The following is a 24,461-nucleotide window of genomic DNA, read 5'->3' on the forward strand; positions in this document are numbered from 1 at the left end:
TTAATGATAAAATTAATATCATTTACTAAAATATCTTTATTAATTATAGTTAGTGGAATGGTTAAGTTGAATGAAATTCAATAAATAAGGGTATAATAATAATAAAAAATAATGTTGCGTTAATATTCTAAAGTGACAATTATTTTGAAAAAAATAAAAAAAAGGCTAAAGAGACAATTATTGTGAGACAGAAGAAGTAGTGAGACTCGTTCCGTAAAAAAAAATGTAGTAATACTCATCTTCTCCATCAATTTCCTCTTATATGGCATTGGTTAAGGAACGTTTTAATTTAAAATACTGGGTTATGCTAATACGTGTCATGTTAAGGATTTCACAATTAGTTTTATTAAAAAATTTATTTTACCGTTTTGAGAAATAAATTGACACGATTTCTAATACATAAATTTTATTTTTGTTACCTTATCATGTGTTTTTTTTTTAAGAAACAAAAATGGATTATATTAACATCGACGGTAAAACCACTTCAGCACAAGATGTACTAAAGGATCACCCCACAAAGAGAACAGACAAACAATATTTACACAAGTTCAGTCAGTCGATACCCAAACATAACATAGGGTTCGACCAGCACATCTGAGTGCCATGCACAAACAATGCATTATTAGCCTTTAACCACCACAAAGCGTGAAATTAAACCTTTTCTATAAATTGTTATATGGTAGTTTAGATGTTATTAAATATTCTATCATTACGAGCACTCCAAACCACCTAGCTTTTAAAAAAACACATTTTTAGACAGGATCTATTTCATTTTAATTTATATATTTCTATATGCCTCCAAAAAAATTATCCTTCTTTTTAGAAAAAGGTTAACAACACTCTTTTTTAACACCTTTATTCTTACTATTTTATTAAGTGAAATTCATATCAGTCTCACTATTTTATATAAGGTTTATTTCTAAAGTATAGTTCAGTTGAAAAAGAAGTGGAGATTAGATAAAGTGTTAAAAATAGTGCCCATTGCATTTATATATATAATTTTCTCTAAGTTGATTGATAATAGTGATTGAGGTCTCTATGACATCACCTCGTGATCATTTAATGCCCTATATAGAGAGAGTTTAGTCCCCAAGTCATTGATTCCACATTTCTGTGTGAGACTTAGTACACCAGTTTCAAACTTTCAGTTCCTTTAGTCGGCCATTAATTTCCATGGAGGCCCACAATTCACCTAACCAACAACACTCACCCTGTATTTAATATGCTCCCAATCCTTATACTTACATTAAAAATAGATAGATAGATATGGTCTCTCTGGAAAGAGTTTATAGAATAAGATATCACAATTTACAACTCGAATTTATTAATTATAAATTAAGTTCAATCCAAAAGAAAACTACAATATATAAATAGCACACATACTTCACATTATAAGTTGATTTTACAAGAACGAGTTTATTTATTTATTTTATAAGATTTCATATAAAAATAAACATACATATTATATTTCTCTTTCTCCTTTCATTACCTAATTCATTTTGGCAATACTCTTACTTTTTGTCTGGTTAATTAGTTTCTACTATCCACAACTTGATGAAAACACCCTCCCTAAGGACCCGTTCCAATGCCTCTTAAGTCACTTTTTAATTGGATAAAAGTATCCTTCAATTTTATTTTTGTTGGATAAAAAGTACTGTTGCTTCATGTTGTCTCATTTATTGCTACAAGCTACCAAAAGCATAGCACAAATATCACTCCCCAACAGCCAAATCTTAAAGCACATGATCCTGCATTTACTCTCCTCCCCCATTTTTCCGCACCTTGTTCTTCTTCATTAATGCTATCTTACTTGGTACCATTTCCATAAATTCATTCATATTTACTTCAAATGCAAGCCACCCTAATTTGCACTACATAAATTCCCTTCTTCATTTATTAACCTTGCTTCATTAATTCACCATTCTTTTTAGGTTATTGTCTTGTTATAAAGGAAACTACACTTTGGTTGGACAAAATGAATAGGATGCATTTCAATGTGGTACTAGTGCTTCTACTTTTGGTGATATATTTTGTTGGTCATGGTTATGGCTCTAGACACAATCAAGTTTTCAAAGTTTATCCCAAAACTAAGGATTTTCCTTCAAGTGTCCTTGGTTTGTTGCCAAAAACAATGCCAATTCCACCTTCCGGGCCTTCTAAGAAGCACAATGACATTGGAATACAAAGCTCAATGGGAAAACCATAGAGGGTTATATATCTTATTCCTTCTTATTAATTTCACCTAGCCACTATTCTGATCTTATATAGAAAACCTAATAGGTAATGTATATGCATGGTGTATTTAACTCTTCATTGTATTTTTTGTGATCTTTACCCTTCTTTTTAATTTTCATTTCCCTTCTTTCTGATTACTTTTATATAAGATCATTTTCAAGGGACATAATAGAATAATTTCAGAATGAGCATAGCCTTTAAAGGGTATATATATGTAGATTTGTCTTCTCTTCACATAGCTTGTGAATGATATATTTAACTTAATTAATATATGATTTGCAATATAGTATCCTTAATGTTTTGGTTCAAACTAAGAAGTGTTTAGTGGCTTAATTTGCTTAAGGATAAAAGATTTGTACAAGCAAAAGAGAAAAAAAAAAAAGTAACAAATTAAAGTTACATAGTTCATGTATATTGATATTTAATTATGTTTGATTATTTTTATTATTATGATCAAGTAAAGAAAAGAATGAAGTTGCATTGTTTATTCTAGTTGCTTCAAATTAAGCTCATGTATTTGTGTTCTAATTAAATCTATGAATTTCTAATTAATTTCAGTGAGATCTATAGTTTGAATGATGCATGCAATTAACTCACTGTTGGTAAGAGTGACCATACATAGATTCTCATAAAATTTAGGGAAGTGACTTGCGAATGGTCATTGTTTTGATTTGATTTTTTGATCTTACTAATTAAATGCCAAATAAATGGTTGTACGAGGACCATTGTTTTCCTAGCTATACTCCATACTACGTTCCCTATAATTGCGATAACTTGTATCTTGTAGCTAACCTAATGCCTAGTTTTTTGTAATTCAAGTACTAGTGCTACATAGAATTTGTCTCAATTACTCATACATGCTATACTCGACTACTTAACAAGTCAAATTGAATCATTTCCTTCCCTTTTATCTTCTTTTTCACTCCCAACTTTCTATCTCTCTTAGTCTTACTCTCACTCTCTCTTTCTTCAATATGTTTTTATTTTTAATGAAGAGAATCATATTAAGAAAGTGATAGAGTGGGAAGAAGAGAAAAGAGAATCAGATAATCCATATCCGATAAAAGTAGTTTAACAAATGAAGTTCATTTTATCATAGATATAAACATGGTCAATTATTATTTTTTAAGAAGTGTACATGAATTGCTTTTAAAAGACATTTAATCGGTGAAATAATTTTTTAAGTTAATCAAAAGAAAATGACATTTGCAAAAAAAAGATTTGATTTTTTATACTATATTATTGGTATGAAGTTTTCACCGTTGGTTAACAACGATCATGGAAGATTTTAATATTTAAACCTTTCATTACATTTAATTTTTAAAGGCTGAGATTTTACTCAACCCTCTAATCATCGAAGATGATCCGGTCTCCACCTCTCGTCATATCTTTGCTTTCAAACCTAGAATATGAGCCATTTAAACCACATAATTGTTTATATTATTATATTGGTCAATTTGAAAGACCAAACGCGCAAAGGAGGAGTAGTAAATAGTAATCATGTCTTGAACTTTTTTGATTTAGGTACTTAACTAGTCTTTTAACAAATTCTCAATAACAATCTTAGCCAATATTTAAAAAAAAAAAAAAAATTAAACTAAACAGTTATACACGGATGAAGAAGTATATTGTTTGGTTAAACAATTATTTTATGGACATGAACGTGTGAGACACCGTCATTATAGTTTATGAATGTATTAAAATTGCAAATCTAGAGACTAAAATTGACTAATAAAATACACAATTGAGGATTAAATTGACTAACAAAAAGATCAAAAGGACTAATTTACGAGACACATGAGAACATGTTTGTACTTTATCTTTGTAAAAATTAAAGCATTTAGAATCCAACAAAATTTGGAGATCAAAAGGACTAATTTGATCTTTGTCTCCAAAAGATCAAAAATATGAAATATTATTAGATATCTTTGTAAAAATATGTTTATAAATATTAAACTCTATCAGACAAAAACATAAAAATTAAAGCATTTAGAATCCAACAAAATTTCATAATTTATTTTTGAATTTCTTAGATATCTTTGTAATATATGTTTATAAATATTAAACTCCATCAGACAAAAACATAAAAATTAAAGCATTTAGAATCCAACAAAATTTCATTATTTTTGAATAACTAATAAGACCATTACAGAGATAACTATTTTTATTCATGGAGTTTGCTGACACAGGCTAGAAAATAGTAGAATTATTACACAAAAATAAAAATACGTATTTATGAAAAGTTTGATAGAGCAATTAATATCTCCGTGGACTTTACTTAGTTGATAGAGATTTTGCATATTATATACAATTGTTCATAGTATTTCAATCTCTAACCAAACGCAAGCATGTCTAATAGCTCATGTGAAAAGAACTGCGGTTCATTCTTTAACTAAACGTGCTTTACATTCAGTAAGTAGATTCTGTTTAGATTGAAGATTATCATTCTTGTATTGATTTTTCCATTACCACTGATTTGGTTGTCTAATGAATACATTTTTCTATCAAAAGAAAATAATCTAACACGAGCAAGTCAAAGGTGGTTAATGCTAAATATTAGTATACTTTTGGTGTAAGGGAGACAAAGTTTAAAGTAGGTTTGGCTAAACAAACAAGGATTGTTGCTCAATTCTACGGATTATTGTAACCCCCTTTGAAAATGTAAGTGGCTTGGCTATTTGTAAAATTAGTTTTATTGTATGTACCATACAAAGAAAAGCTTTATGTTTCTTTAGCAACGACTTGTGAATGTAGATGTTTACTTCACCAAAAAATTGAAGACATTACATCCTAATGATTTCATTTCACACTTTAATTCATTTATAATAACAAAGACTTATTGATTAAGTGAAAAAGCGTATGACTTGCATACGATATTGATCAATGAAAAAATAAAAAAAAACTTCTAACAAGACTTATTTTCTCCATAAAACTAAAATTCTATAATATGGAGAAACTTAGAAAATGTGTTAGGACAATTTTTTTTGGATAAATCTGCAAGACTTTTTCAACTTCTTCAAATCATTTTTCTTTACAAATAATTATGTTTGTCTTTAGATTACTCTTAAAACCAAAACATATTAATCATGGGCACTCCTCACTCTTCTCTCCCCACTTTAAAAATATTCCCCAAATAAGATGAGAAATTCCAATTAAATAATAATTTACAAAAGATATCACAAGTACATTTTAGGCATGATGTATACAATATACACAGTGATAATAAAACAAAGCGCAACAGAGGGAAACAAAAAAGAACCAAGAAAATAATGAAGTTATATCCATGATTTTATATACACTACAGAATACAACATATATGTAAAGGAAACCAGCCTAAATAAAATGGAAGACACTTAACTTAAAAGAGAAATTTTTAAAAAAAGGTTGAAGAGAAAAATGATAGATAATAAAAGGTGCCTGGTTCCTTCATATTGATTTCCTACAATTATATTCATTGCAATAAAATGTGTCTAAAAGGAGAACTTTTCTCCATCTATTTTCCTAAAACTATTATAGAACAGGTGAACCAGCACTCTCTGCCCTCTGTGATGCCTGGCTCGACGACTTGTCTGAGCTTCGAACATTGTACCTTTCATATACCCTATCGCGATTCTCTGACCACCAAGTCTCTGCTTGATTCTCTCCAAATCTTCTCCGGCTGCATATATGTTTACCACCAAACACATCAAACATGCAAGATGACAAGTGTAAGATAATTTACAAATCTTAGCTTAAAGCAACAATAACCATGTATTGAGTGATAGAGGCTAGGACATTATCAAATGAATCTAATATCGTGTAATATGAGATGCTCAATGAAGTACTAAAGTGGTTTAATTCCTCTCTCTTGAAAAACAACTTTTAAGGGAGAATTTTCCAAGTGTCTGGGTGCTTATCATTCTGTCCCTAGATATAGAATCTCTGAGAAATTTTCTTACCCTTTTTATAGGACTTCACTCAAATTTTCAACTGCATTAATTATCTCTCTACTATAATACCCCTAATTACTTTACCCTTTTTTTTGTAACCAACAGGTAAACAGTAAATATTGTTGTGGGAATGGGAAAGATACATTTATTCTCCCACATCAAGGCTAAACTAGGAAAATAACACAAATTGCTAACATATTTAATATTACTATTAATTGTCTTAATTCCAATGATTTAGTCAACAAGATCCTATTTAGGAACGGAGGTAGTACCAACATCCATTGTTGGCATAAGAAATAAGGTTATTACTTAAAAAGAAATGAACCAATGATTGTAACGATCTTTTAAACACAAATCTTTTTTAACCTACTAAATCCCAACCATCACACTGACAATTATAAATGGTAAACTATTGAAAGCTATCAACAATTAGCAGTCACATATATAAGTATAGAAGCAGATAAATATAATCTAGAAATGTTGGAGATTTCTTTTATTACCTGAAACGCACTCTCCGCAGATCTCTTGTTCCATCACGCATGGCAACCAGAGTTATATAGACACCAGGTTCATACTGTTCAATCCATTCTGCCTCAACTTGATTACTATTAGCAGCCAAGACATCATTCCTTGATCTGGAACCACTCTCATCATCACGGAAATTCCCAGAATTCCTACCATCAAAAGTATCCGACACACTACTGTTGGTTGCCTGAATCATACTGCCACTATTTGGCAATCTGTCATCTCGGTAATCATCTGTCCCATTAGAGGTCACAGATGCTCGGCTTTGCTGGTAAAGATTAGTTGCATAGCTTCCAGTTGAATTCCTTTCAGTTCTATTCATCAGAGAAGATTCAAGGCCTAAAGAAGCCAAGCTGGAGCCACTGATCGACTCTGCCCTTGTGTGGCCCTGCTCGCCGTTTGAGTCTGGATGGTGGATGCCATTTGACTCGACGAAACCGTTACGCAGGTTCCCTGGTCTGATGTTATCAGTATCATATGCACCAGGAGGAAGCCTCTCTGCCAGATCTTTGAGCTGAAAAAACAATATGATATGTCAATTAAAAACCACATATTTATCTTTCAAATTACATGAAAAAAATCCTTCAAAATACAGTTCCAAGAGAAATAAATGAACCAAAAAATTAACCTGTGCCGTAAGTGACTTAATAACTTCTTTTGCAGCCTTGGATTTGGCAGATTCCTCAGTAGCCAGTACCATAGCTTCTTGAGTCTTTTTTGCTGACTTTTTAAGCTCTAACTCTTGCAGCTCACATCTCTGTCTCAGGGTCTCAACCTAATGAGAATTGTGTTAGATTTCTTTAGATACCAAAATAGGTGTGTGTGTGTGTGTGTGTGTGTGTGTATATGATATGAGGAGGGATGTATTGACTCCAAGAGTAACTCCACATCTCTATTCTTCGTTTTATTTAATCTAATGGACTAAATTGAAGTCTTATTAATTATCATGTAACCTCATCTTCCTTGATCATTTTCACATTATTAACAATTGAAAATAATTCTTTTATTAAACCGATTGAAGAAAAACTGTAAAAAGTTGAGCTATGCAGTTGAAGAGAAGAAAAAATGAATTCGGTATAACAAATTAAATCTAAAAGGCCATCGAAAATAATTCTTTTATTAAATCGCTGGTAGAGTTAATTACTACTTGTATAAGTAAGTAGTACAACAAGTTGTGTCTGAGCAAAGGAGTTTGAGAGAGAATACACGAGAAAACTGATAGAGAAGGAGGAAGGAGAAGGGGTAACTAGTAAAGATGAATCATGTGTAATTAATTTAATATGGAGCTTTAAATCTGACCCGCACAATTTGATCTAATGGCTATTAATGGGTCCTCTCATCTCACAATAGATACTCCTCTCACTTGATATATATATATATATATATATATATATATAGAGGGTGTATCAAATGAGAGAACTTTCTAAATGAGAGGGTGAGAGGATTGATTGCTAGCCACTAGATTAAGATGAATGGTTAGGATTAAACTGGTCACTAAAACACAGCACGCGCTTCGTTTTTCTTCTCTATTCTCTCTTCGTCCAGTTTTTCCAGAATTTGTCCAACAATTTCTTCTTCTACTTGCAAAACCAAACAACAATGCCGACACAAAAACAGTATGTGTAATTTGGTGAATCGATGGTGAATTAAGCATATTTTATATTTATTAATCAATTTTTCCCCAAAAATTATGCACAGAACTCCAAAAACATCCTCCATGAATATCACTTGTAAAGAAATATATATATATGTACGAAAGATGAAACAATCATTCGTTTAATTTTACAAAGAAAGATGAAACCAAATCGGCACTAATTTGTTAAACGAAAATAATAGCATCGTCGCGACTTAGAGAAAGCAGAATCAAGGGTTATGATTTTGTAAACGGTGGCCGGAAATAATAGTACCGAAATTCTTCATCTGGATCGTAGAGTTGATTTTGCAAATCAGAAACTATATCTGAGGTTTCGGGAGTAAAGGAACGATTGAAAAGGTAAGGAATTGGAAAAGTATGTGAAAGAAGAAACATAACGCGTAAGAGAGAATGGAGAAGAAAAACAAAGCGCGTGCTGTGTTTTGGTGACCAGTTTAATCCTAACCGTTCATCTTAATCTAGTGGCTAGCAATCAATCCTCTCACCCTCTCATTTAGAAAGTCCTCTCATTTGATACACCCCCTATATATATATATATAAAATATATTATATATATATATAAAATATATATATATACATGTTTGGTGTAACAGTGCACATGTTTGACATGGTGTCAGTATGTGCCAGACTCAAACATTACAGAGAAGAAGTTCAAAATGGAGGAAAAATTCTGCAGTTTGATTGACACGACGGAAATGAGGGAAGTATAATATACCTGAGAACGCAACTTCAACACTTCTTGATTCAAAAGATCGTTTGTTTTCTTCAAACTATCAGTAATGCTTTTTGAGAAGGCAAGCCCGGAGGTTGTCGGAATGGGCGTAGCTGAACGAGGGGGGCTCGATCTTCTAGAGAAAGGTGACACGGACCTGGAATTCACTCCAGATGGCGTAATAACAGGTCTTGGAACAGTGCGTTTAAGGTCCATAGCAGTAGACAAGACAACATCTTTCAGCTGTAGCAAAGATGGAGCTTGCGTGGTGTGAGCCAGAGAGAACATATCAGCCTTTTTCCCTTGTTTGGCTGCCTTACTATCTAACTGCTTTATCAAATCCATATTCGAAGGCACGGCTGGCTTTGACAATCTTAGCTCAGACTTTTCTAATCTGTCCTTGTTTTCACCTGGAAAACGTGGCATTGCATTCCTCCGGTTGTTAATGCTAGATTCTGCAACCTTGTTCAATTTTACATAACAAGTATCACAAACACGATACAGCTTCCCAGGATTAGGAGCAAGGGCTGCTCTTAATGCTTTCCTTGAACTGCATGAATGGCAGTGCACAAGTCCACAATTATAACAGTTGTGACGCTTTCTAGTGAATCCAAACGCTTGTCTACAGGTAGAGCACTGAGACTGCTCGGCACCAGATACCCACTTATGTAGGCATATGGCAGCTGAGTAATTTGAACCACATGCAATATATTTCACATGTCTATCCTTCAAGGCTTCAACCAAAGTTGGTGTTTTTCGATCTTCAACGTCTCCATGACCCAATCTTCCATTTGCACCTTTCCCCCAAGTATAAACTTCATTCCTGGACGTTAAAACAGTAACATGATAAGCCCCACATGCAATTTCTTCAACGCATTCTCCAGCAAGCTTGTCTTCAACCAAACAGGGAAGTTTTCCATCAGACTGGGGATTCCCGAGCTGGCCGTAAACAGTGCTGCCCATTGTAAAAACACGTCCGGACGTTGTCAGGCCTACCGTCAAACTGTGCCCACAAGCAATTCTATGAAAATTGTAATCGATAAGAGCAGATATACAGGTTGGTTCGAGCCTGGCATCCTTGTCTCCGTGTCCTAGGCGATTCTTATCTCCATCTCCCCAAGTAAACAATTTACCCGAAGATATACTTGCACTGGATTGTGTCACAATGACCTCTACAATTGCTGCAGTATGCCACACTCCACATGCAACAGATACTGTCCTCAACCCAGATAAGGATTCTACTTCTCTAGGATATGAAATATTTTCTCTATCTCCATGACCGAGGACCCCGAATGTTCCATCACCAAATGTAAAGAGCTGCCCAGTTGAAGTTATCAAGGCTGTATGCCATGGACCGCAAGTGACAAAGGCCACCTGAAGCCCCTCTAGTGGACCCGCGATTCTCTTCGGTATCCAATGACTAACATCGGTTCCATGACCAAGAAGTCCAGCATTGTGAGTGCCGTCGCCCCATGTATATATTTCCCCGGCCATTGTAACAGCACAGGTATGAAACTCACCACAGGCGACAAAATCAACAGTTGAGGAAGCCAGTGCTTCAACTAGACAAGGTTGAACCACATTCTTCCCAACACCATGGCCAAGACGTCCACCAGATTCTTCACCCCATGTAAACATTTCACCTTGCCTTGTGACTAGAGCAGCATGTTTAACACCGCATGCTATTTGAAGTACATCCAAAACCACATTGGACTCGAGTGGCTTCGGGAGGAGAATGTCAGTTCTCGGGCTACAATAACTGACATTTTTATCAGCTCCAACTTTTACAACATTCTCAGAGATAACCTCCCCCCATATGTATACATCCCCAAGAGCATCATAATCATCCGGTGCAGACCCATGACTGGACGTACTGGGGGCACTTGAAACACTAACACGAAAAACATCTGAACTAGATCCTTTCACTTGCATATTTGGTGAGTTTGCTGGTGCATGTGACTTTTCAAAATTTACGGTATTTTCAGGATGAAAGGACTTCGGAGAAACGTTTGGTATGCTGGCAGAAATGTCGGGAGAACTGATGTCTTGAGAAGCACGAACTGAACTTTCACTAGGACTGTTTGAAGTCAAATTTTTACCATCCTGAAAATAATTGAGCCAGAAAAAACTATAAGCAACATTCCACATATTTTATCATTCAAACAATCACACAGCATAATGGCATAAGGAAAAGTAGAGGAACTTTGGAGAAGCTATAATAAAATAAGTCTATAACTTTACCAACGAAGGACATCCTCATGGAAAATTTAAGGTAGGAAAATGCCAAAACCAACTATTTCTTCAGAGGAAACTAATAATTACTCTTACAATGAAGCAGAACACAACAGGTTTTCTCAATTGTGATTCATCCAAAATATTCATTTCAGAGAAAATAATGAAACATGCCATACTGGCTCAAGAGTAAGATCTATCATCTTTTCCCGTCAATACATCGTAGTACAAGAAACAAAATACAAGCAAAATAAACGAATTACAAAGGCAACAAGTAGGTGATTTTACATCAAGATACAGGCCTCCATCACACCATCCATCAATTTTGGACCGCCCACCTTGACCAGAAGATATCAATGCCCCGAGACCAGCAATCCACACTTCTGCCTCAACTTTATCCTTGCAAATCTGAAAAATGACCAAAAAATATGTGTAATGCTAGAAAATTCAGAAAATAGGTACAAAATAAGACGTGGTTATTGATGGATTTTTAAACTTAAGTACCAACCAAATCAAGAGATCGCTTCCCGTGGTTGTAAATAAGTGAAAAAGATAAATAATCCTTCTCAGGACGCGGAAATCGCTGGAAAACAGCCTGTCAGAGGATTAGGAAAAATAATCAAATAAGATATCTCTTTTTGACGCAATAATCAAATACATATAAGAAAGTTAGGCTTTGTTTGCGAGTTGGGTTTTGGAAGGGAGGGGAGGGGAAGGAAATGCTTATGGAGAGGTAAACCCTTGTTTGGGAGTTTTAAAAAAACACGGAAAGGTTTTGGGGGGTTTTGAAGGGCTTCATTCGTCCAATTTTAAAGTTCCCCCAAATTGGGGGGTTTTGGGGGGTTAACCATACAAATTAATAATTTTGTCCTCATAATAATTCAAAATTCCAATTATAATTTACAAGATAAATTACAAAGTATAACACAATGTATTGATTTTAAGAGAAAAAAAATGATAAAATAGTAAAATTATCACATAAGCCCTCCATCTCCTTTCCTTGTTGGTTTTTTAACTCCCAAACAAGGGGGAGGCTTTCCCTCCTTTCTCCCTTCCCTTCCTTCCCTTCCCTTCCTTCCCTTCCCTTCCCCTCCTAAGCTTTTCCTTCCCATCCCCTCCTAAGCTTTTCCTTCCCATCCCCTCAAAACTCGCAAACAAAGCCTTAATTGAATTTTTTCTAATTCGCTATAAAAGGTATTAGTAGTATGATATAAAATAGTATTGTAGAAATCTCACAGTTCTTTGTCCAGGAATAATTTTCGAGACAGAAGATAGTTTCAGACTTCTTTCTTCGCTACTCGAAAACCAGAATAATGACAACTCATCCTGCGGTTTTCAGATAGTCCAGTGAATACGGTTAGAAATAACTCGAATGGGTGTCAAAACAGAAGTTTATAATCGTGAATAAGACCGTCAAAAGATACATCAGATAAAGAAGCACAAGTTCAAGTCACTACTAGTTAGCACCAAATAGAGAAAGTTATGCCTTGCAAAGCAAATCAGTAAATCCAACCCATATCTAAAAAGATTTTAATTCTTCAATTTTTCCCCCCTAATTGAACATTTATCATTGTGAAGCCTCAACAGATCGTACTAAACCCAAATGTGGAATCAAACCAATAAATAGCATCATACCTTGCAAATTATAGGGCCCATTACTTAAGATACTGAAAAATCTATGCTAAATCCCACAATATTGAGTAGAAATAGTTCTTAATATGGGAAAATTACTTTATTGAATTGCTTGAGGAAACCCTGAACAGAAAGTTTACATATTCATCTAAGAAATTTCATAAAGGAGGAAATCATACAAGAGTAAACAAGAAAATAAGAATCTAATATTATACAAAATACAAGATACTTTCCAACAATAGTAATAATAAACAGTGCCCTGCATCTGTCCACCAAAAAGCAGAGATGAACCAGAGAAACCCATGTGCTAACTCGAGATTTGAGGAAGTATTGGTTTTATCCAAGAGACAAAGTTGCACAAATTAAAACAGGGATAAACTCATGAGTCGTACTAGGAAGTTTTGAGCACAAATAACTGAGCGGAGATTAAAATGAGTGACTAGTGCCATAGAAAATATATACTAGCTAGAAGCATTGATGAAGAGATGTCAAAGAGATTAAAAAGGCAAACAGATGATTTTTTGTGATTGGGAAAAAGCGTATACGAAAGGCGCTTTATAAAAAAATCAGGTTTAGGGTTTAGAACAATCAAAGATCATATGCGAGGAGACCACGACTAATGTAAAATTACAATGTGAAAAATACAGAAGATTTCCCAAATCCAATAACTATGGGTGTGCACTAAGGGTCATCTTTGAACCTTTCTCAAGTTCCCTTTCTATCTTGTTACAGGATGGGTTTGCTAAACAATGTACATGAAATTATGGGACAGTGTATGCTTTTTTGTGGAATATAGTTCTAGATGGGTCTGAGAATAAATTATTGACATGTTAGACATATGGAGACAAGCTTTAGAAACATGTAACCTCCACCTAAATATGAGAGAGATGTAAAATTACGTGATAGAAAAGTACCAACCAAGTACAAAGAAGTTTTTACCAGGTAGCTACAAGACCTATTGTGTTATATAGAACTGAGGCGATCAAAAGACAACAAAAGAGAAAACTTAGTGGTGCAGAGATGAGAAGGGTTATCATACTGAGGATTGCCCAATAATTAGAGAGCGACTAAGAAAAACTATAGGTCAAACCATCAAGAGATATTTAGAGGCAAATGGTCAATCGCTAGACCTAGTACATGATATAGGACTTTATGGCATTGATTGATGTATGTAGTCGACCCCAATGAGAAACTACTCGACCATCGTCATTGTTGTATTTGTAAATACCTTTCATGACAAAATATTAAGGCAATGCTTGACTTATGTAGTTGATCCATCTAATGGGAAAATATTTTATTGTTGTTTAATAATTTTGATCAAGAAGCATACTTTTTTTTTGGTCAAGACCAAGAAGCGTATTTTATATATGCCATATTAGTAACATTAAAATGCATAAAGTGTTTGTGAATTTCAATGTAATAAACACGGATAGATTGTATCCAAATAAAAAAAGGAAATGAGATGGCACTGAAAAAATTGGGAGTCGGTTCTACTGTCAATATGTCAAAGTTACTAAGCGATCGCAACTTAATAGCCATTCACAATTGATGAAATAAAGGACTTGGAAGAACAAAGGACACGCAGTATGACAAACTTTAATCCTACAGAAGATGGGATGGTCCACTGGCAGAAATCAAACTTGATTGCATTTGATATCATTAGTAATTCAGTACAACAATAAACTTAACGTACTACGTGAGGACAGCTACATCCATCAATGGTCGTTATCATTAAAAAAAATTCAAAAAATAAAATAAAATACCATACGTAGCTTTGTTTTTTGAAAGGTTTTAAGTAGTACATTTCAGCTAAGCCATATACATAAAATTATTATATTTACTATGTAATTAAACAGCAGGTAAAAGCATTAAAATACTTAAAAGCTTTCCATAGAATAAATATGTATAACATCTGCTAACATTTAGTTAAAAATAATAATAATCTGGTAACATGAAAAAGAAACTATCCTTAATTAGACAAGATACACGAGAGATATAGAGAATCCACAAAAAATTTCATGAAAAAGATTTCCCTTAACATACCTTGGAAAGTCTAAATGGACAAAACTTCGGTTTTCCTTTACGACCATATTTAAGTAATTGAGCACCCTTTTTCAAAGCAATCAGAGCCTGCGTAACAAATATAGTGCACAGCACAGTAAACTATATGAGAGATTAAATGGACATATAAATATTAATATAATAATAAATAACAACAACAAACATAGAGGTTGGAAAATGATGTGAAGGCCAAAGATATTTCTTGGGAACACAATCATTATCGCCCAAAAAAATCAACATTAATAGCAGGCTCTCAATTTCAGTTGAGGAATGCTAACTCAGTCAGCTTCCATCTACTTATTACAGCAAGTGCAACACAGCTGATTGATGGTATAACATCCTTGTGCTATACCAAAGGATCCAAAACATTTTTATAAACCATAAAGTAGCTGCACTATTAAAATCTTAGCATTTAAAGAAAGCATCAAAAGAAATCTAACTTCATACAAAGTTGGCTTGGCTGTTAACAATTTAAACCAAGTCAGTAACATTCAAACACAAATAAATATGCCCTATACCAACATTAGTTGGTCCTAGTGGAACAGGACTCGGATCCTGCAAGGTCTCGGGGGTTGAACCTAGTGGTCAGGCAGGTCCCCTAACAGAGATTAGTCATCAACAAAGTTAGGGCATACTTCGCACCGACATCATGGCTGCCATCAAATAGTAATAGTAACGATAAACATGCCCTAATTTTCCATTTTGGGACATCCAATTCCAATGCAATTGATAAATTCATTTAACCACCTACACCTCATTTAATCAACTGCCCGTCTTTTATTTTTTCGGGTTATCATGTTATTGGCACGAAGTTTCTAATGCCGTTTAGCAGTGATTAATCTCTGCTAAGGCCTTTGAAGCATGTGGGGCACCAGCACACAATGTGTGCTCTCCAGTCCCAGCCGAATTTTCTTTTTGATGATCAACTGCACCTCTTTAAAAGGGTAAAAATCAAAATCCCCACTTCACAAAGATGATATTTTTAATCAAAATTCATATCCTAATTTTGGTGTCCCAAAACAAAAACAAACTTAAAACATAAAAAAATTGCTTTCTATGTCTTCACTCCCATGTTCTCACTTCCATAAAATTTCCCAATTAGTACAAACAAGAAAACACTGACAGACACAAATCACTTGATCATAATAATCATAACATTCTTAACCACCCAAAAACAACAAAAACAGCTACTAAATTTCACCATAAACATAAAACAAATAATGAAAATTTAAATTAAAAATCAAAACTTTAGCATAAAAACTAGCAACCCACCTGGTGAATGTGACGGTCTGCATTCCTGTGATCAACAAGATCTGCCATTCAATGTAAGAGATTCACCGAAACTCCACCATCCTCTACTGCGATCACTTCTTATAGTTCCGTACATCATAAAACTTCAAATGAAAAATCAAAACTCACTTTTTATTCGATCTGTTACTTTACTCTTCACGAAAAATACAAACCCATTAATCTCATTCACAATTCCAAGTCAAAGACGCTGTTTTTTCAACTCATGCACCAACTTGGACCGGGTGAAGAAACCGAAAAACCCACCCGGTTCTCCGAGACTTGGTCGGAGCGGTTCGCTTTGACGGAAGTGGATGAGAATTTCAGGCGAAAAATGCGGGTTTCAGCGATGTCTCCGAAGCGGTGATGGTGGAGAGAGAGAAAGAGAGAGAATCGAAGTCTGTAAAAAGTACAAAGTAGTCAAAAAAGAAGAAGAAGAAAGAAAGAATGAAAGAATAAATAAAAATAAATTATACTATTAAAAAGTTATTAAAATACAAAAAAGAAGAAACTCTCATGAAACCACTTAACCAAGTGTATATTTATTTATTTATTTTTTTGGTTAAATATGTTTTTAGTCCCTTTAAATATACTAATTTTTTGTTTTATTTTTTTTTAAATTTTCCTTCAACTTTTAGTCTTTATAAAATTTTCAATCAATACTTTTGATCCCTATTTTTAAGTTAATTTTTGTATTTTTAAATGAAATTGTGCAAAAATGTTAAGAATATTGTAAAAAAAATTCCCAAAAAATGCTAATTTTTTTAGCAAAACACAAATTAAATATGAATTTTTAACCTTCAAAAATATAAAAATTCATATTAAATTCATGTTTTGTTAAAAAATTCTAAATTTTTTAGGGAGAGATTCTTATAATATTATGAATTTTTCTGGAAAATTTCATTAAAAAATATTAATTAAATATATGAGTTTACTTTAAAAGATTGACCAAAAGTGAAGATGAAAAAATTTTAAGGAACTAAAAGTTGAAGAAAATTTTTAGAGGGACTAAAACAAAAAGTTGGTATATTTATGGGGACTAAAAATTTAACCTTTTTTTTAGAAACTAAATCAGTTTAATTACATGTATATAAAAATGAGTTTAATTATAATTTTTCGTGTGAAAATAAGTTTTAGGATTAAAAGCTATGATTTTAGCTTAAGTATAATCAATTTTTGAAGTTAAAATCAATTCAACTAAAAAATAATCAAACATATCAATCAAATTAATTTTTACCTGTCTAGAAGTGAAATTAAACCAAGACCCACAAGAAATGAGAACATTGCAAATAGGGTTGGGAATAGGCCAGACCGACCTACAGGGGCCTACGGTCTGGTCTGTTTTGGCATGGCCTGGCCTGGACTGTTTAGTAGATAGGCCTAGGCTTAGGCTTTAAAATAATTGCATATATTAAAAATATAAACATCTTTTTCTCTATCTATTAGTCCCTTAATAGACTTTGTTGTTATAGGCTTTTATGTAGCTTTAATCTAGTTGAAATTTACTTGTAGTGAAATAGGCTTTTAAGTAGGCTTTAAGACATGTTTAATCTATTTAGTAGGTCAAATGAACTATTTGATGGCCTTAATGTGAAGTAGGCCTATAAGTAGGCTTTCAGACCAGTCCAGGCTTTTAAATAGGTCAGACCAGACCTAGAAAAACGGCCTATGATAAGCCATAGGCCAGGCTCAGGCTTGTGATTTATTTCATAGGTCAGGCTCAGGCCTATCAAAGCCTGGCCTGGCCTGGCCTATTCCCACCCCTGATTGCAAAGCAAACTAATGAGTAATGACACTAGCATTTTATGTTTGGAAAAGAGACACGTAGGTGACAAGGATGGTTTAGTAATTTAGAGAGTGAAGGGGGACAAGGCAGTTTGTACTTTGTTGAATACAATGCTAGACTAGGTTGTACTAATAATGAGAAAATTGCAAGAGGGTATTTTGACTTATATTTTTGTGTTCATCCTAGATCAATCATTACTCACTATTTATTTTGATTTAACTAGAAATTAGAAAATTAGAGGAAGTTCATAGGCAGTATGGAAGTGTGATAGTCCAGATAATTTGCATCTTATTGAAGATAAAATCTTTCATAGACACAATCACAAATCAATATTGTTAGATACATTCTCAAATAAAATGAACCTTTTTTAAGAAAAAAAATATTTAGTCTGATATTATTCAATTTTATTCTTTTTTATTGTTTTTATGGTTCTGTGTGTGCCCAAATCTATTTATTAGAGTTTGTGTCCAAACAAATATATTTCTTTAATAAAATCAACTTTGGGTTTGGGAACAAAATTTAGAAGACATTAAATATGACATTTTTAGGATAATGGTTGAATTCCACGCAAATGATCGGATGATGAAAGGGAAATTTGTTTATTTGTAGTGTTGATTTCAAAAAAGATTATTTGTTTTGTTAAAATATCAGATTTTAGGCTGATATCTTTGATAGGGTATTTATACAAAGTCTTGTTAAAAGTTTTGGTCGATATATTGAAAAAAGTAATTGGTTATGTTATTTCAAGGGATATAATGACATAAGCTTCTAAGAACATTCACAATGGAGTAATAAATTAAAAATGGTCCTTAGTTGTAATTGACGGAAAAACAATGAAATCGAAATATGCACACTATATTATGTTCTGCTTTTGTTCATGTCTTAAAAATCCGTTTGAGTTATATTAAAAATTGATTTATGGATCTATAAGTTTAGTTCAGTTGACATGAATAATACATATGAATTTAAACTCGGACACTCCGTTTATTCATTTTAAAAAATGAATTATAGCCGGTAGGCTATTTGAAAAACAAAATATATTTTCCTAGTTAACATATGTTCTATATATTTAACGCTATGTGTTATTTTACCACAACTAAATAAGGCAAAATTTAGGTGGTAACTTTTTTAAGCAAAATTTTGGTGATAATTTATAGCAACGTGGGAGTTAGTGGTTAATGGAAGTACAATAATAGGAACATGATCACCTTGAAAGTCGACTAATTTGATATGATTTTTTGGTAGATGAAAAATGTGTAAAATCTCGATGCAAGAGAGGCAAAGCTTGGAATGATGGAAAAGAGAATGAAGATAGTTACAAAATCCAAAGGCTTTGCTTTGGGGACAAGAAGCCAAAATTATATGGCTAAGGTCCCCCCACTTGATTTAACACAATCACACTAAATGACCAGCCTTGGTCGGTCACTTGAAATGCTAATGGGTCCCTATTTGATCAATTTTGAGAACGAAATAAAGAAGAATGTTATACTCATTCTTCATTAAAAGGCTCAACTGTACAGTTTAATACACCTTTTTCGTTATTCCTTTCCTTTTCAAATGTTAAGTCTCTCATAGGATATAAGACATTATGAATAATAGAGTTGGTCATTCCAATTTAAAAAGAAATAGGTCTCTTGAGAAAATGTAATAGGTAAGTTTCCTATTACATTATTACATCTGTATAGAACAATCTTGTTCTCAAGGTTGTTATTAACTCAATTAAATCATTCACAAAGATCATATGATATGATATATGTAACGTCTTAAATTTTGATCCAAAACATTACGCCTAATTCATTTTCATTTTTCTAAAAGCGCTGCTATTTTTTTTATCATCAATAATAAATTCTTAACAAAACCTATACACAATTCTTAACATAATTTAATTAAAATTCTTAAATTAAACGTGATTCAAAATTACTTCTAAAATTACAATAACGACAAAGATTGAGTGCGCAAAAATAAGAAGAGATTAAAGAAAACAAAACAAAACATAGATATGATAGAAAAGATGTTGGAGATGGAGAAGATCAGGGCAGAGATTCTAGAGAGAGTGGGGAGAGATTGATGGATGGAGGTATTATTATGAATAATATGGGTGTGTGATTGGCAAAGTGAGAAACATCCGAAAAGAGATGTTGATCTTTGTATTTATATGGTCCAAATATAGTATGCTTGCAACATTCCTTACACGTTCTTATTTCTTTTGTTGCTACTTGCTACTACTTTTAAAAGAACAATTGTTTTGCCTTTTGTTGTCTTACTAAGTCATTGGTGGCTGTTGTCATAGTCAATGATATAAAACATAGCTGGTTCTACATTCTAAATTTGATAGAATGACATTATTAGGCTTAGCCAAACAAATGTTTATAATGGTTCTAACTAATACTGGGGTAAGGTCTATACATACCATTTAACTTGTGTGCAGGTTATTTCTTTCACAACTGGCTTTGCCCAAAACCAACCATAATCACTCCAAAAAATTGAGTACCTTAAGTTTCACAACACTTAATTACACAATCATGTTATATAGTTGTCCGTGCATGTACTTTGTTGTTAAGTGTTATGAATTAAAGGATTCCATGGTTCTAGGTCAAATGCAATGGAAAGATAGATTGTGTAATTCTCTCTAGGAGTCATTACTAAGAAACAATTGTATAAAAGATAATGAAATAGTACATAGGTGTAGCTTATTTATAGTGACTTGGAGTAACTAACTCCCTAACTAACTTTCTACATAGATAACTTGCTCTCTAAGTTATCTTCTCTTCACTATACTCTAATATTAAGTCGTTTCTTTGTCTTAACCATCCGGTTTGTCCGGGAGCTAAGCAAAGTTTGACCACTCTTCAAATCTGAGTTCTCCCGAACAATTCCTCTCTAACCATAGCTCATTAACCACTTGATCATAATCACTTGATTAATTATTTGGTACAAGAGAATAAGTATTCATCCAATGCACGACCAAAAAGATTCAAAGGTGTACTCAAGTATGTTAGCTAAGGTGCAGACTAGCGTGCGCAACCGTCTTAAATAGTGCACCGTGCGTGACAAAGATCCGTTGGATTTCAATGGACTACAGTTGAATTATGAAACTATTGTATTAATCGTTAGATTTCAACGATTAATCTTACTCGCGCACGGTGCGCGATTTGAGACGGTTGTGCATGCTAGACCGCGCCACTAGCCAAACTATAACAAAAGAAATGCATTCATCCCATAACAAAAGAATTGAAGAACCTGAAACAAAATTCAATCTCAGTATTTGGAACACAACATTAAAGCCGTGTAATTTCTATGGAATAAACATCAAGTGGGATCAAACAAATGGGCAAGTAAAAAATAGACAATTTTCAATTTATAAACTCTGAAAGAAAAACTAGCAATTGACCATTTAATGCTGGAAACAAGATTTATAGACTTTGAAGATTTATTTTTATACTTATGAAACAAGACTTAACTTATTGTCTTGTATAGAAAAACTAGCAATTAACCATTTTGTTATGTTTGGAATATGTATTACATTATTAACTGTATAGCAGAAGCAAAATTAGGAGCCTCTGCAGATGATGTTTTGACAGTTCATTCCTCGCCTCCTAAAGGCCTGTTACCGCTTCTTAGGACGGACGAATTGGGAACTCTCTTCATCAGGAACTAGTTTTTTTATCTTCTGTTCCTGTTTTTCCTTTCCTTTTCCTGTTTCTCTTTTTTATTAGCCTTGTAAACAGGAAGAAAAAAAAAAAAAACTGTATAGCAGAAGCCATAACAAAACCTAGTCACACACTAAAGTTTTAACAGAAGTCCATTTATTACATTATTAACTCGATAGCAGAAGATTTCAATACAAAAATCACCAAACTTGAAATTGAAAGTAGAAAAAAACACAATCAAACACTGCGAATCAATCTACATTATTCTATAACAGCAAGCAATGTAATCCTCCCATACAGTAGGAAATGAGATCCTGCAAAAATAAGAATTAATTTTAGTACTCGGAAAGACAAAAAAACAAGTAACTAATAATTTAATCAAGACATGTGATATGTATAAATTAACTTAACTATGAAAACAACAATGATAGTGTCTTTGATATGACAAATTATTGAACAGCACAAAATGCAATACAAAACGTAGAAACTCTTTACTTACACATAAATCAACAGTGGTAATATTAAAATTAGGATATGGTAAATGAATTTCAGTAGTTAATAAAGCAACTATCCCAAAGGCTAAAAGTATTTATGATTCAGTTAAACCATAAAAATTTAAATGGAAAAGTAAGAAAGAACAGAAGTACCTGACCATCATTCATCCACTTTAGAGAACCTAGCCAGGTACATTGATTACTGCTTCCACCAGATGATGATTCTCAATATTAAAGTATTCAAGAATTTGGAGTAGGTTTCTCTCCAAGATGGTAGTAACAATATTGAGCCTATAAAACCAACGAAACTAGTAAAGAATCCTATCCCCATGCTCATGTATAACGCTTCCAAAAATACTGAATTGTCATCTCCAGCATCAATTGTTGGCACTTGATGTTTTGGTGGCTCTTCACCTGGACATTTTATATGAAGTGGTTGTAACACAACTCAAGAATTGTAAATTGTTAATAGCATTAAGAACATTAATATTGTTCAAAGTTGCGGCAACACCACAATTTAAATTAGAAAATGAAAGCAAACAACAAATTGCTAATATATTTTTAAACACGTTCATGTTCTGATGCATATCTTGATATTGCTAACATAATTTCAGAACTCTTCATGGTTATATTATTAGGAAGAATTGCTATCAAAGTTGCGGCAACGCCACAATTTATATTTTAAAAATAGGGCAAAAATTGTTTTATCATTGCCACAACTTTAAACAATATAATTAATCTCATGATTGCTGCTACTGTAATTTGATTCGTTTGTATGAAATAGAATGAAAAGTTACACACGTAAAAGGATGGAGGTTTGTCACAACTGACTATAATCTATTCTACACTCACGTTTGCATTTAGATAACATCTCCACTGTGATGTTTAGTTCCTGTTATGTGAAAGTGCAACAAAGAATAGGGTTTTTGAGAGGCACATACGTTTGATTTAGCACAGAAATCAGCATCAGTAAACCAAGTCTCATCAACAACAACATCAGGAGTTCGAGGCTTTCCATTGTATGCAACAGCAGCGACAGAAGATGTTAAGACAACACGTTTGAGTGATGGGGATTTTGCACATGAGTTGAGAACATTGAGAGTCCCTTTGAGCGCAGGATCAATCAACAGAAAAATAAAACAAATTAACTACACTTTATTAACAAAAAAAATGGTGAATAGAATGGATTACCTGGAGAGAAAAATCCAACGTGTTTCCATGGATTGAAACAGGCATGTGGAGATGCGGATGAGGGGGAAGAAGAAGAACAATCATAATGAAATTTGTGTGGAAAGAAGGTGGAAATTTGTGTGAACATATTCTTTGTCTTTGATCTACCGCATCACCTGGTTTTGGGAAATAGATGAGAGTAAATGCATGTAATTTCCCATAAAACACTCCTATTCATACTCTTGACCGGGCCCATTATTGGAAAACTTATGGAAATAAAGGGTTTGTTATTTACAACTAGATTTTCCAGTTATTTCAACAACTAGGTATTGCTCAAAAACAAATTTTTGCGGTCATCTTATGCGTATATGGAAGCAGAGAAACAATAAATTGTGGAATAATGTTATGGAAACTACTCAACAGATTGGAGCACGCGCATAGGTGATGTAGTATCAAAAGTGTAAATATTTTTGTGTATTGTCTCCACAGGGACTAGCGTGACATTCATGCCGTTCAACAATCAATATTGTTCTAAGTTATAGAATATCAAGTGTTTTGTTTTGTAAATGGGACAAGAGTAAACACGGAAATGAATATGCTGGGATTAAACTTCATCAACCTAACTTATATGTATTCTCATGATTAATATTGCACATTCTAGTTATCACGATATTTTCACGTATTGCTCGGCAAACATTATTCATGTCTAAATAAGCTTGAGATTTCAATCATATCGGTCAATCGATGATGTCTCAACCTATTTACCGATATGATAGCATTAAGATTCACTGGAAAAGGATTGTCCAGTGAGTCCATTGTTGCTGAGATCAAGGTGTCGCAATTGTGAGAGATTCCCAAGTTGAGTAGGAATCTTTCCACCGTAACCACCAACTGAGAGGTCAAGGTATCGTAAGTTGCTGAAGGATCCAATAAATTTTGGAATTTGATCATTAGTAATCAAATGACTGAGGTCTAGATATTTTAGATGTCGCAGCTCAGTTATTGAAGGATTGATTACACCACTCAAATAACGTGTTTCTGAACCATGCAGATTCTGAACATATATCCAGTTTGGTTGTTGCATTGAACTCCTT

At 33.2% G+C, this 24,461-nt stretch overlaps 1 protein-coding gene across 1 annotated transcript; it reads right to left on the minus strand.

Moving 5' to 3' along the window:
• Positions 1 to 5,485: 5,485 nt before the first annotated feature.
• LOC11420473 (PH, RCC1 and FYVE domains-containing protein 1) lies at positions 5,486 to 16,691 on the minus strand. Its single transcript, XM_003592097.4, has 9 exons — positions 16,253 to 16,691; positions 14,963 to 15,049; positions 12,524 to 12,613; positions 11,796 to 11,882; positions 11,576 to 11,695; positions 9,059 to 11,158; positions 7,318 to 7,464; positions 6,665 to 7,203; positions 5,486 to 5,893 (listed from the first exon to the last, which is right to left on the minus strand). Exons 1-9 carry the CDS (start codon positions 16,298 to 16,300, stop codon positions 5,746 to 5,748), a joined length of 3,366 nt encoding a protein of 1,121 aa, XP_003592145.2. The 5' UTR covers positions 16,301 to 16,691; the 3' UTR covers positions 5,486 to 5,745.
• Positions 16,692 to 24,461: the final 7,770 nt, after the last annotated feature.

The sequence above is a fragment of the Medicago truncatula genome, chromosome 1, assembly GCF_003473485.1.
Source record: "Medicago truncatula cultivar Jemalong A17 chromosome 1, MtrunA17r5.0-ANR, whole genome shotgun sequence".
Lineage (NCBI taxonomy): Eukaryota > Viridiplantae > Streptophyta > Magnoliopsida > Fabales > Fabaceae > Medicago > Medicago truncatula.